The sequence below is a fragment of the Hyperolius riggenbachi genome, chromosome 3 (genome assembly GCF_040937935.1).
Source record: "Hyperolius riggenbachi isolate aHypRig1 chromosome 3, aHypRig1.pri, whole genome shotgun sequence".
Taxonomy (NCBI): Eukaryota; Metazoa; Chordata; class Amphibia; order Anura; family Hyperoliidae; genus Hyperolius; species Hyperolius riggenbachi.
The window spans coordinates 158,177,563-158,190,099 of NC_090648.1; the positions used below are offsets into that span (position 1 = coordinate 158,177,563).

Sequence of the window (12,537 nt, forward strand, 5' to 3'; positions counted from 1 at the left end):
TCCCTGCTGATCTATTTGGCTGCAGTAGTGAACCAAGAAACATGCATGCAGCTAATCTTGCCAGATCTGACAGTAATGTCACAAACATCTGATTTGCTGCATGCTTGTTCAGGGTCAGTGGCAAGTATTGCTTAGAAGAAAATAAATAAGGCAGCCTCCATATCCCTCTCACTTCAGTTGTCCTTTAAATTAAACCTTTAGTGAGAGGAACACAGACGCTGCTATTGCTATTCCTTTAAGGCAAGCCTGGGCAAACTACGGCCCAGATTTGTCCCCGCGGGTGCTATAAGGGAGGCCCATCGTTAGAGGGAAGCATTCCGCTCCTCTCCCCTTCTTCCTCCCGACGTTCATTAAAAGATCCATGTAGAGTTTGTACAAGAAGTAACTGACGCAAAAGCTCATTCCAGTGGCAATCTCCATGCCAATGGCAGCATCATGTGACTTGCTGTCACTATGTACCAGTGTATCACATCATGCCGCCATCCACACAGAGATTGCCGCTGGCTGTATGTTTGTTTTTTTTTGTTTGGTTTGTTTTTTTGCCATTACATGACCCGAGTGTGGAAATCTTTCAGGCTTTGGCATATTTTTTTCTCTTTTCTAATAAGTGCTACTCCATATTGTTGTTTTTGGTTGCTATTTGTTGCAGGGCTGACCCCATTTAATGGCAACCAATGGGACAGTGCTGGAAATACACTAGGCCACAACACAATAGTGGGGACATCAGAGATTACTGAGTCTTACCAAAAATATTAGAGTGAGCAAATCACAAAAGAGAGAAGAGGTGTATTTGTGAAAACTTTAACAAAGAAAAAAAGACTCTAAATTAACACAAAAAGTCACTAGGAAAGCATTGATTGTTAAAATTAATTTGATATTTAAGCTAGGTCCAAAGATATGCAGGTAAGTCATATGACTGGCATAGTACATAATCATGTCACTGACTGTCCCTCTGAGGCTAACTGTGGAGGGAACCCATTAAAGGATTTGCATGTTTTTGAATTGTGGGAAGAAACTGGAGTGCCCAGTGTGAGCATGCACACTCCATGCAGATAGTGTCCTGGCTCAGGCATGAACCTGGGACCCTAGTTTTCCTTTTTCTTTTTAAATCAAAACAAACGGAGAAAAACACACTCAGCTAGATTAAAGTTTATTCTGAGAATTGGCTGTATCTTTGATGAACTTCACAGAAGTAGGTGACAAAGACATACAGGCAGTGCACTGAGGTGACAAAGACATACAAGCAGAACACTGAGGGTGACAAGTTGTAAAAATACATTATTGTTTTTTTTTTTTTTCAAGTAGAACATCCAAACACAAAAACAGTCAAAATATATAGTGTATATTACAAAAGGGTTTCAATCTCTTTCATTTCATCTTACTACATTTTAATTTTGTAGCAACCCAACTGCAGCCCGTTGGGACCATGATCAATATATATATTCTATAACTTGTTTTTTAAGAGATTGTGTACAGTGCACAAACCTTGACGTAAAATAAAAAAAAATACAGAAATAATAAAGCAAGTCAGACTTGTTTATTTAAAGCCCCTCTTTAGGCTCATTTTTGAAATTAAAGATGCTCCTCCTAAACCCTCTCTGTAGTTTTTTAAATCAGAAAAATAAGTGTTTAAACATTCTGCAAATATCTTAATTTACATTTTGGGCTTGTGACTGTTTCTGCTACCTTGTATTTGCGCAAAGACTGGCAAACTTGTAACCAGAAGCATATTCCCCCTGCAGTTGAAACCACTCTCTTCATTGACTCCAATAGGTGATAGGTTAAATGGCACCATAGCCACACCTCCCTCATTCTGCATGGGAGGAGCAGAGAGCAGTAGCTAAACCACACCTCCTGTCCCAGAAGGTATCACTCCTTCACTGTACCCGAGGACAAGGACAAAAAGGCATGGCATTGTTGGTCACATGATAATGATGCAAATCCTCAAATGAAAATGTTAGTGGACTTTAAAAAAGAAAATCTTATGTTAAAACATTGCTGATAGGGGAGAGAGGGGCATCTTTGGTACAAAAGAAAAATACCCTAAAGAGGGGTTTTAACACTAATTAGACCACAGTACATTTTGTTTAATTAGATCCGCATGTCTCCAAGATTATCATCATGGACCTTGGACATGTGCATGTTCAGTGATGTCTGGATCACTGAACATGCACATGTCCAAGTGCCCATTAGTCACTGGTTTAAACACTGGAAGATGAAAAAAAAATCCTGGAAATCTCATTGCCAGGTTTACCAAATTATCTTCCTGATCACGTATATGATGTTGATATTTTATGTTGAATTTCATAGAACAACATACTTCTTCTTCTCCTGCTTCAGCCTTTCCCCTCTTGCCATTTCTAGAAACTATATTTTCTTCTTTCTTTAGTGTTCATTTACCTGTATTAAAAAGAAGGGAGAGCTGAGAGATGTAAAGGGGAAAAAGACAGAAATAAAACATCAAGAAACAGTCAAACTGAAATAAATGTGGAAAATGGATGAGAAGGAAAAAAAAATAGAAAAAATGAAAGAAGGTAGTACGGAAATGAAAAAAAAGAAAAATAGATACCAATGCAAAGTATCTAAATTTTAAGCATTTGCTATACAAAAAATAAACTGTGTTAGTGAGAATTATTATCCTGTACAATATGGCATTTATTCCTACCTGAGTTTTAAAATTAACCTGAACTAAAATTTGGAACAAAAGTGACATACTTACCTTAGTAGAAGGTATGGATAACCATGATTTCCGGGTTTTCAATCGTAAATGGGCTTACCACAGCGATATTCACAGAGCTCAGAAGCATTGGACTAATCTCAGGCTGAAGAATGTATCTGTGGAAATTGGAATACCATGGGAATTTTAGACCAATCACAAGACTCTGTAAAGCTCGTTAGTATCTGAGTCTTGTGATTGGTCTAAAATGTCTGTGGTATTCCAATTTCTGATGTATACCTCCACATTCTCTGATTGGTCCATTACTACTGAGTATTTCCCTGTTGTAATTGGTCTAAAATTTGGAAATTTTAGGCCAATCATAGGAGGACATGGGAAGCCTATAGATCATTAAAAGACTTCCATCGACCTTAGTATCTAACCTTTTTTTTATTTTATTATAGTTGATGATCAGACCTTGGAGGTTGAAGACAGGGTAAAGATAGAACATAAAATGTTAATACTGAGTCTCTTTCTGCAGGCTAGACAAACAAACTCACAGGTAATGGTGGTCAGTCTTTTTCACAAACTGTCTTCACCTTTTCCAACCATATAAAGTTGATAATGAGACACCGGTGGTTCTAGTACAGAAGAGAAAAAGAAACGGGCATAAGGGATGAAAAGAAGAAGAGGAGGGAATAGAACAGAAATGTAATGGCCATTCTCCTCCATAAACTGCCACTGATGACTTCTCATCTTCTACCTGAATAAAAAAAAGGGTGAGATATTAGAGTTAATGAATGCTAGGGAAATAAAAAAAATATAAAAGTAAGTAAAGATACCTTCTGCATAGGCGGAATCATTGAGTAGTCTGTGATTGATTTTGTCATATGAATGGTTTATTGGCCAAACATGATTACGTGATCCTATGTTGCTTCTGCTTCCTGTGAAATTGAAACTCGCTGATTACAAATCAAACAAGTGATCAAGCTGGTCACGTGCTTCCCCAGTACGGTACTTTCTGAAGGTAAAATGAATGATAGAAATAATGAAATGCCTAAGAGAAGATGACAGAAGGCATACAAGCAGGAAACATAAAGGCATAAGTGGGGAGAGGAAAGAAAGGAAACAGAAGGGAAATTATAAACTGTATTAATTATAGTATTCTCCTAAAACCGTCACTCGTGTTCACCTGAGTAGAAAAACTAGAGGTAGTGTTGTTAGTGCAATAGATTGGTCTCATAATCTGAAGGTCATACGTTTAGTCTTCACACTGGCCTTTTTTAATGGGTGGCACTGTGGCTATAACTGGTTAGCACTTTAGCTGCATAAAGTTTGTATATTCTTCTTGTGAGTTTCCTCCCACATCCCAAAAACAGAAGATGATTTTTGGTGAATGAAAAACTTTGCTGGTGCAATAAAATGTTAAGCTAATATTTTTAGCATAACAAAACCAGCTGCTATCTTCAAAGTTCAAAAATTCTGCAGAGACTTTTAAACAATCCATAGATGTGATATAGGTGGGCTATGGTGTAATAAGAAGTTTGTTAAGTCAAACTCAGTGTACATGTTTATCTTTAAAGGATGACCGAGGCAAAATAAAGGGGGTGGGGTTTATACAAAGGTGTGTTACAGAAATTTATCCTTGTATCTGGTCTCTCCCGAGAGGTTCCTTGTGCCCGTAATTTACTATAATAGCAGCCATAACTAGATTCAGATGGCAAACTGTGAGCTGTAGGTACTTGTGTGGCACATGCACAGTATTTCAGTTCCACCTCTCTGTTTACGGTACATGGGAGAACATGGAAGTGAAATACTACACATGCACCCCACAAGTACCTCTGGTTCAAAGGTTGCTGACTAAATCTAGTTGTGGCCACTACTGGAGTCCACTAAGCACACAGAGCCTCTTGGAAGAGAAAAGGCACATAGGCAAGTGTCTGCAAACATGCCCACACCTTTGTATGGGCTAAGGTGTCCCTTTATCTTGCCTTTGTCTTCCTTTAAGTGATTTGTATAGTATTAGTTATAGTTGTAAGAATTCCAGAAACAGTATTATCACTTATTCCTTCTCTTCTCCCCCATGATGGTATGGGTTTAATCCCATAAAGCGTGTGCACTGGAATGCTGCTATTTACAGGATTTTCAGTATGATTAAAGAAACAGTCATACCCACAATGTCAATACAGAACTACTTCAAGCCATATGGTAGAATAACATTCTGCATTTGTCAAGTGTAACAGAATTGTGAAAAACAAAGCACAAATAGGATTGTTTAACAATTGCATTTTTCTTGGCAGAAACAGTATCCTAGAAACAAAAGTAATATCCACAGTGCGTCCCCAAAGTCACAAGGCACACATTCCCAACAGCAAGTTATGGTAAGTCCAGGTAGTAGGACAACAAAGACCAAATCTCAAGTCGCAAGCATAGGCTGTGGGGCAACAAAACAGCAGATCAGATGTTCCAGAAATAAGCAACCGCGAAGGATGCAAATCACAGATTCTTGCTAGCTTAATCACATGTGATGGCAATATGAGGACTGGAGGATGTCCTGGATGTTGCTCTAGTCGTTAGGTGGTTAGTTCTGAAGGTTTTTGTCATCAGTGTTGGACTTCACTCTAGCAGCAAAATCAGTAGTCCAAGCACTCCTATGCAGTGGGGCCTACATCTTCTGGCATTCCCCCTTTGTAGCCGAAGGCAAGCAAGTTTTGTCCTTTAAGACTAAGAGCTTTAGTGTCACTTCTGACGATGGCCGTAGCACACAGAACTGGATGATTGTTCTCTGCCCAGGCATTTAAATTTGAGCTCCTCCACCGTATAAGACAATCAACGGTTCTCGTAGTGAAAGGACAGATGCGCTCAAAGTCTAGCAGTCTCGTAGGGTGTGGTCTTTGATTTTAACTGGAACCATTAGTGTTAAAGAGGCTTGTTAAACGCTATGTGCATAGATTGAAATCCTTAAATTGTGATGTTAAGTGAAAAGGAATCCCTTAAGCTTAGCTCTACAAATTGCTATAATTAGTGTCAAACTGTATTTAAATTGGTGCACCTTAATTCTGTGCACGGAATACACTCTCTCAGTCATGATCCTAACACAATCAGGATTCCAGATAAATCAAGGGGAATATAAACAAAAGGGTATGCAGAAGCCATTACGTGTAGTAGGATAGTAGAATTATTAGCATGGGAGTTGAACATACTCACCATATTGGGTTACCTTTAAGGGCAACAACCAAGCAGGCACCTCCACTGAGGTTGTTGGTCTTTTTCAGATCCCAAGGTAGATAGCAACCCTACCAAAGAGATTCTAGTGAAATATATATTTAATGTCAACTAAATTGGAGTTGCTGTAATACATAAAATAACAAAAATATAAAAAGATGTCTATACTGCACTTGTGCCTATACTCGTCTCTTTAAACTTGCAATTAAAAGTATAATATGTATATTTTCCATAGAGTGCCGATTTACTATGTAGCTGTCACTCAAAATTAGGTATCAGTGATATGATAGTTTTAATCTTCCTTCTGACTCTCAGTGGCCCACTGGTGCCATCTGTAATCATCTGATATCAGTGTCAAGATTTGTGGATACAAGTCTTTCATTAAATAAGAACAGCTATTTTTGAGGACGTAAAACTGCAGCCCAGGCCCTTGAGAAGGCTATGTGACCAGACCTAAATTTAGTGCTCTCCTTCAACTTTGCTGTATCCACAGACATCAACTACATCATTACACATGTGAGTATCTGATCATTGATTTTCATAATTGAATCCAGGAACGTATAAAAGGAATCACACAGATGAAGCTGGCTTGCTTATCATATGTTGTAATATGTGTAATGAAGAATCTCTTTCTTAAACATAATAGTAATGTATGTTTTCATTGAGCTGCTTTGTGAATGTGTTTAAAAAGGTTAGGGTTATGTACAGAGCAATAAGAGAGGTTAGGGATAGGCAAGGTAGTGGGGAATGGATTCGTGCTGTGAAGCCTTAAAATAAATGCCGGAGGAAGTGTTTCAACCTCATGCTCAGTATCAGGTTGTGATGTAGATGGTAAATACGACCTCCTTCTCTAATTGAGTATGCTTTGATGACTGCAGAGACTGTCATCCTGTAATACAAAGTATTCAAACTTGGTAAAGATACCATGATGCAGCAGAAGTCATTTTCAGCCAGACTAAAAATAGATAGTCCACACCTACCATATGTTTCAAGAAGAGTTTATTGTAATGACAGCACATAAAAGGAATACAAACAGCGGCCACACAACCAGCGGCAACCTACGCGTTTCACACACAGCAGTCCTTAGTCATGGCTCATTTTCAGCCAGACTGTCAGTTTCAATCCACTATACATGCACCGAAGATTTAACGATTGCTCACATGTTGCTGCAAGGAAAACCCGGTCTTGTATTACCATCTGGATGTGCTGCTTCTGTCTTACGCTCCAATCCTTGCAATACTTACGGGTGAAGCCAGCTCTATTACATTATAATAGTTATGAGATACTAAATATTTAGCTGCGTGTGGGCATAATTGGTAAGAATGTCTACCGCATCCCTGGCAAGGATGCATACATAAAGCCAGCAATGTAAGAGGGACTATACAATAGCTGCCAACATTCTAAGAGAAATCCCAGGAGTTCTTTGATTTTGAGTTAGTGTTTCTAACACCGGATTGGCTAATGCCATAATTAACTTTCAAGAGCACTTTGATGCAGATGTGCTATAACTAATCTCGTGCTGCAGATTATTCCAAGCAACTCACGATACCAAATTCATGCTTAAATCAGCTCTACTAAGCTTCTTTACATTTGAATTTCCACCTGTCTATCATAATACACGCAGAACATCCTGAATACATTAGCAAGAATTGTATAACATGCAGGAAGGGGCTTATATGATTTAGTTGGTATATATTGAAGACATTTGTAGGAACAAATCTATAAAACCCATCTAACAGAACTTAATGCTTCTCTTCAGCTTTCCTTGCAGTGCTCAACAAAATTTCTGTCAGCGGGACGGGAAGTAGATGATGCTGTGAGCGAGGTATGCTTGCTTAGTACTGCCATTTACTACTGATAGGAAAGTGCAGAAGGGGATCTGCAGACAGGGGGTTTATTGGGCCCTGCATGTGGGCCCAAGCAAGACTTTCATGTCATTTCAGAGGCCTGCTAATGCTCAAAAAAGCCTGTTTTAGTAATGAAGGACAATAAGAAACACAATATTGTTTTGCCACCAATGAAAAAGCAGGTAGAGTATTTACCAATGTATAAAAGTGTACCTGTAGTGAAAAAAGTTCCCCTAGAGAGTACTTACCTCAGAAGGGGGAAGCCTCTTGATCCTAATGTGTCAGGTCCGCACTAATGAACCGCCTACCCACAAGCATGAGCCCAATCGTGCTCGACTATGTCCACTGGACGGGACCGGAGCTAGCGTGCATGCCCAGGTAGTCCACTCTTCCGGTGTCCTAGCGATGGAAAAAACTGAAGAAGGGGGATGGGGAAGCCTCTTTAGGATCTAGAGCAGGCATGGGCAAACTTGGCCCTCCAGCTGTTAAGGAACTACAAATCCCACAATGCATTTGCCTTTATGAGTCATGAATGTGGCTGTCAGACTCCTGCAATGCATTGTGGGACTTGTAGTTCCTCAACAGCTGGAGGGCCAAGTTTGCCCATGCCTGATCTAGAGGCTTCCCCCTATTCCTCCTACTGAGGTAAGTATTTTGCTAATTAAAAAGTCACAGGTTTACTTTAAACCTATTTTGGGCATTCCTAGTAACTAACAAAAAATGTAATTTTACTGGAATGGCAATACAAGTTTATTATTATCTCTTCTATAGGTAGATGTAAATCCTGCCTCTGGTCTTATCCACTAGGGTGACCAAAGACTGCATTTCCTTTCACATGATCATCACATCTCTCCCCCATTTAAGTCTTCAGGGCAAAACACAACATTACAATTTCATCACTTGTAGAATATTTTACTAAATGTAAGACTTGCTGTGTATTATATAAAGTTTGACAATGTGCCGATAAAAGTAATCAATCATCAGGACAGCACAAAACAATACCGTTATGAACATCATATTTTGAGATATTTTATTTCCTATTACACAAAATGCACAATTAATTTCCTGAGATTGAGAAAATCTAGATTTGTTGCACTAATAGCTACTTTCCCCAAGGCTTGAGGATGGCACTATTCATCATACATTGATATACTGTACGTATGCTACATAACACATTATAGAATACTTGCCTCTGGGCTGTCCACCCTCCAGCCCTTTGCTCAAAACTTCTTGCTATTTTTGGTTATGGTTATATCGTATTTCTCACCAACACCCTTAAACATAAAAATGACACTCTAGGTTATTGGCTGATTGATCTTGTACAAAAACTGATGGATCATCTATAGCATAAATGTCTATAGAAGTTTAGGACAATGAGGCCAGAGGGCTTGCTGAATTATGCACTAGCCCATTAGTATGGGCACAGTGTTTTGCACTGGAGGAGGGACTTGTCCTACCCCAATGGCAATTGACCCCACCCCCTGCCTCCCATGACAAAGGACATAAGTGGCTGGAGAAGGAAGCAGAGAGACATACCTATACTTGCAACAGATCTATTCCTGCTCATCATCACTGCCCTCTATGCCTAGGCACAGAGCTGGCAGTGATATGCTAGTGGACCTGGATGCCATTAATTTACAGTAAACAAAAAATAAACTATGAGCAGAGCAATGTTAATATAACGTAATAAAAGTACAGCTTAACTTCAAGTAGCACCAGCTTCCTGCAAGTCTATATTTAACTTTTAAAGCAGTCCTGGAGTGAACTGAATTTTAAAACAAAAGTTTGTCATTTACCTCACCACTGTGAAGCCTCTGGATAGTTTAGAGCAGGGGTCTCAAACTCAATTCACCTGGGGGCCGCAGGAGGCAAAGTCAGGATGAGGCTGAGCTGCATAAGGAATTTCACAATCGCGGCGCATCGCCGCCTCTGCCTGCCCCTCTCACTCTTCCTTTACAGAGAGGGGCGGGGAGAGGTGGCGATCCGTGCGGCGATTGACGTCAGGAGGGGCAGAGCTGAAGCTGATAGTTCTGCCCCTTCCAGGAAATGCCGGCGGATTGCCCCCTGGGCGATTTGGGGGCTCTGCAGCCCTCGTTTAGCGGCGGGGATGCGGCGGATTACTTGGGAGCACTGAAGCGAACTATAAGGAAGCTTTTGCCAGCGAGGGCCACAAAATATTGTATCGAGGGCTGCAAATGGCCCGCGAGCCACGAGTTTGAGACCCCTGGTTTAGGAGGCTTCCGTGGTTTTTGGGCCCTTATGTACCCATCCAACCCAGCAAGATGTAATAAGTTTCTTCTTATGGCCATGCATGAGCACTTCCCTCTAATGGGCATGTGTGGACCATACTCACACATGGCCAGTGTGGTTGTGCTCATTCATGGCTGTACTCCCAGCCAGAAGGTAAAGAGGGGCCCATGGCTGTATCGGTGGCATGTAGATGGACCCAGGAAGTCCCTGGACTTTGAGATCACTAATATGAGCAGCCATGTCATGGTGCTGAACTCTACTTTCACAGTATAATTGGTGGAAAGCATTTCTCATCACATGCAAAAATAAATGGTCAGGATCTTATTTCTGACTACTGAATACAGAACTTGATTTTAGTTTAAATAAATGTCTCAGACAGACAAAGTTCTCCTCAATTTTAACAATACATTTAAGGGCTTGTTTTTATGACCGTGGAGACCTATTCGTAGTGCCCCTGTTTTCACCTGTGATATGATTCCCACCAGTAATGAGGGAATATGGCTATTTTCTTTTCACAATCATTTTTATGAAATGTTCACATTTTCACACAGATAAGAAAACATTTTAGCCAAATGCATTCACGATTATGGACAGGAAAATGTTTATTTTCAAGAAAGCTCTCGTTTTGAAGAAATGTGTATTTTGGAAAAATACATTATATGTTAACCAAAACTAACAGTGAGGTAAAGGTCTACATTTTGAGGCTGAATTTTAAGCTCAGCCTTAGTCCTTGCTCTACATTATGTTTGCTAGTGATGAGCGAAAATTGCCACTTTTTTGCCATAATTTTAACGACAATGCCACTTTTTCGCACAGATGAGAATACCTGCAAAATATATGGGCTTGGGAAAACACATTTTCACACAGTTAAGCTAGTTTCACAGTGGGCGCTGCATCCCCAGTAAAGCAGGAATGGAACAGGTAAGCGTGTTATTTGTGTGACGCGTCTCATATAGTGAAGCACAGAATCATTGAAAAGTATGCTTCACAGTCACTGCATGCAGTGCATTGGATGCTGCATGCCGGAAAACTGGACCAACTGTACTGTGAATATGGCATACAGAAAACACATTTTCAAAAAAAAGTTAATTTTCTCAAAATGTGTATCTTGCAATAATCCATGATATTTTGGGAAAAATATTGAGTCAGGTGAAAATGCAAGTTATAATGTGAAAGTTACTTTGGCAAAAATTCTAGCTCATCCCTAACCGCTGGTACCAAAAATGGGCTTTCCGATGTCTTGCCACATGAAATTGCGGCTGTCGCCATTCACTCTGCTGTCTCGTCACTAAAGTCCACTTGTCCTGCTGTCGCTATGATGGCAAAACTCTATGAGTTGTTCAGGAGACAAGTTCATTGGCTCCTGACCCTGTGATCACTGTGAGCCAATAAGATTCAAGTAGCGTAGTCCGGAAGCGGTTATGGTATGCACTCTGGTTCAGATTTATCAAGACCGGTTCAAAGAAATAGTAAGCAGTTTCCTTGACCAACCAATCAGAATGATAGTTTCATGTAACAGCTGGAATCTCATTGCTCAATAGGATTAATTATTCCCACTGCAGCTTAGTTTTATTATCCGTTAAATAATACTACCCAATAAGTAATTATAGTTTTGTTGGGTAGAAAGTACTACATTATGTTGCAATGTAATAAGCAACAGTTCTCTTTGCCTATTATGTTTTATGACTAGTGTGATCTAATTTCCTTACGCCTTTCAGATGGCTTGCCTGTCATGTTCAGTAAGTGTTAGTTTCATCATAAACAGCAATGTCCTACGTGCTACGGAGAGATTCCGGCAGTGCCCTCAACACGTTATCTGTAATTGTCTTATCTGTAATTCCTTGCAAAACACAAATAGGTCTTGTTTAATTCCTTGCAGGGTGCTCGCTGTGGACATAACATATTTGATCTGAGATTGATTGTCTCGTTAAATATTTATCTCCATAGGTCACTGCTCTGGCATTGCTTCCCGTAGCTAGGACAACCGTGTGCCTTATGTGCCGGTGTCAGCTTGTGATGCCAAGACCAGCATCTGAGCACAAAGGCTTTCTTCAACAATAAGGACTTGTGTCCTTGCCATACGTACACAGATTTAGTGCTGCGGTGGGTGGCAGGTGACAATAATCTACCGTAATCAGAGTCAGAAGGAGCCTGGGGCAAATGTAATAGAAATTTCTTACAAATAGAGGAAATGTCAATCACACACATCTTATCCGACAAGTTCTCAAAGATGGATAATTTACAAGAGGTGACTGCAGGGCTGGGATTAACCATTTTCCTGTCTGAGATAGAAGCTATAATGGTGCAATAAAGCAATATAATGGTACTTTTTGGGTGAATTGCATGCTATAAAACATAATATCAGTTTATTTAGTATTAGATCTATCATTGAGAGTAAAAATACCGGTTTTGTGAATGACCGCAAGGAAATGTGTTTTATAAAATTAGACTTTGTGCCCAGAATTCTATTTTGTGATATAATGATAAATAAATGTAAAAAACACATTGAGTGTTATTATTTTTAAGATCATCAGCCTATATGTATACCAACATATTACA

At 39.7% G+C, this 12,537-nt stretch overlaps 1 protein-coding gene across 6 annotated transcripts in view; it reads right to left on the reverse strand.

Moving 5' to 3' along the window:
- ST8SIA2 (ST8 alpha-N-acetyl-neuraminide alpha-2,8-sialyltransferase 2) overlaps positions 1-12,537 on the reverse strand; it is a 359,528-nt gene that overhangs the window by 20,631 nt on the left and 326,360 nt on the right. Inside the window, exons 7-9 of one of the 6 annotated variants that reach the window (XR_011030250.1) lie at positions 3,499-3,600; positions 3,217-3,419; positions 2,193-2,400 (exon numbers count right to left, since the gene is read on the reverse strand). The exons of 3 other annotated variants lie outside the window; for them this stretch is intronic. Coding sequence is in view for 2 of the 3 variants with exons in the window: in XM_068275153.1 (XP_068131254.1) it covers positions 3,623-3,677 (55 nt within the window). In the remaining variant the exon portion in view is untranslated. Of the gene's footprint in view, positions 1-2,192; positions 2,401-3,216; positions 3,420-3,498; positions 3,678-12,537 lie in introns of those variants that run through there. 2 more of the 6 variants (XM_068275154.1, XM_068275153.1) reach the window with 2 other exon arrangements.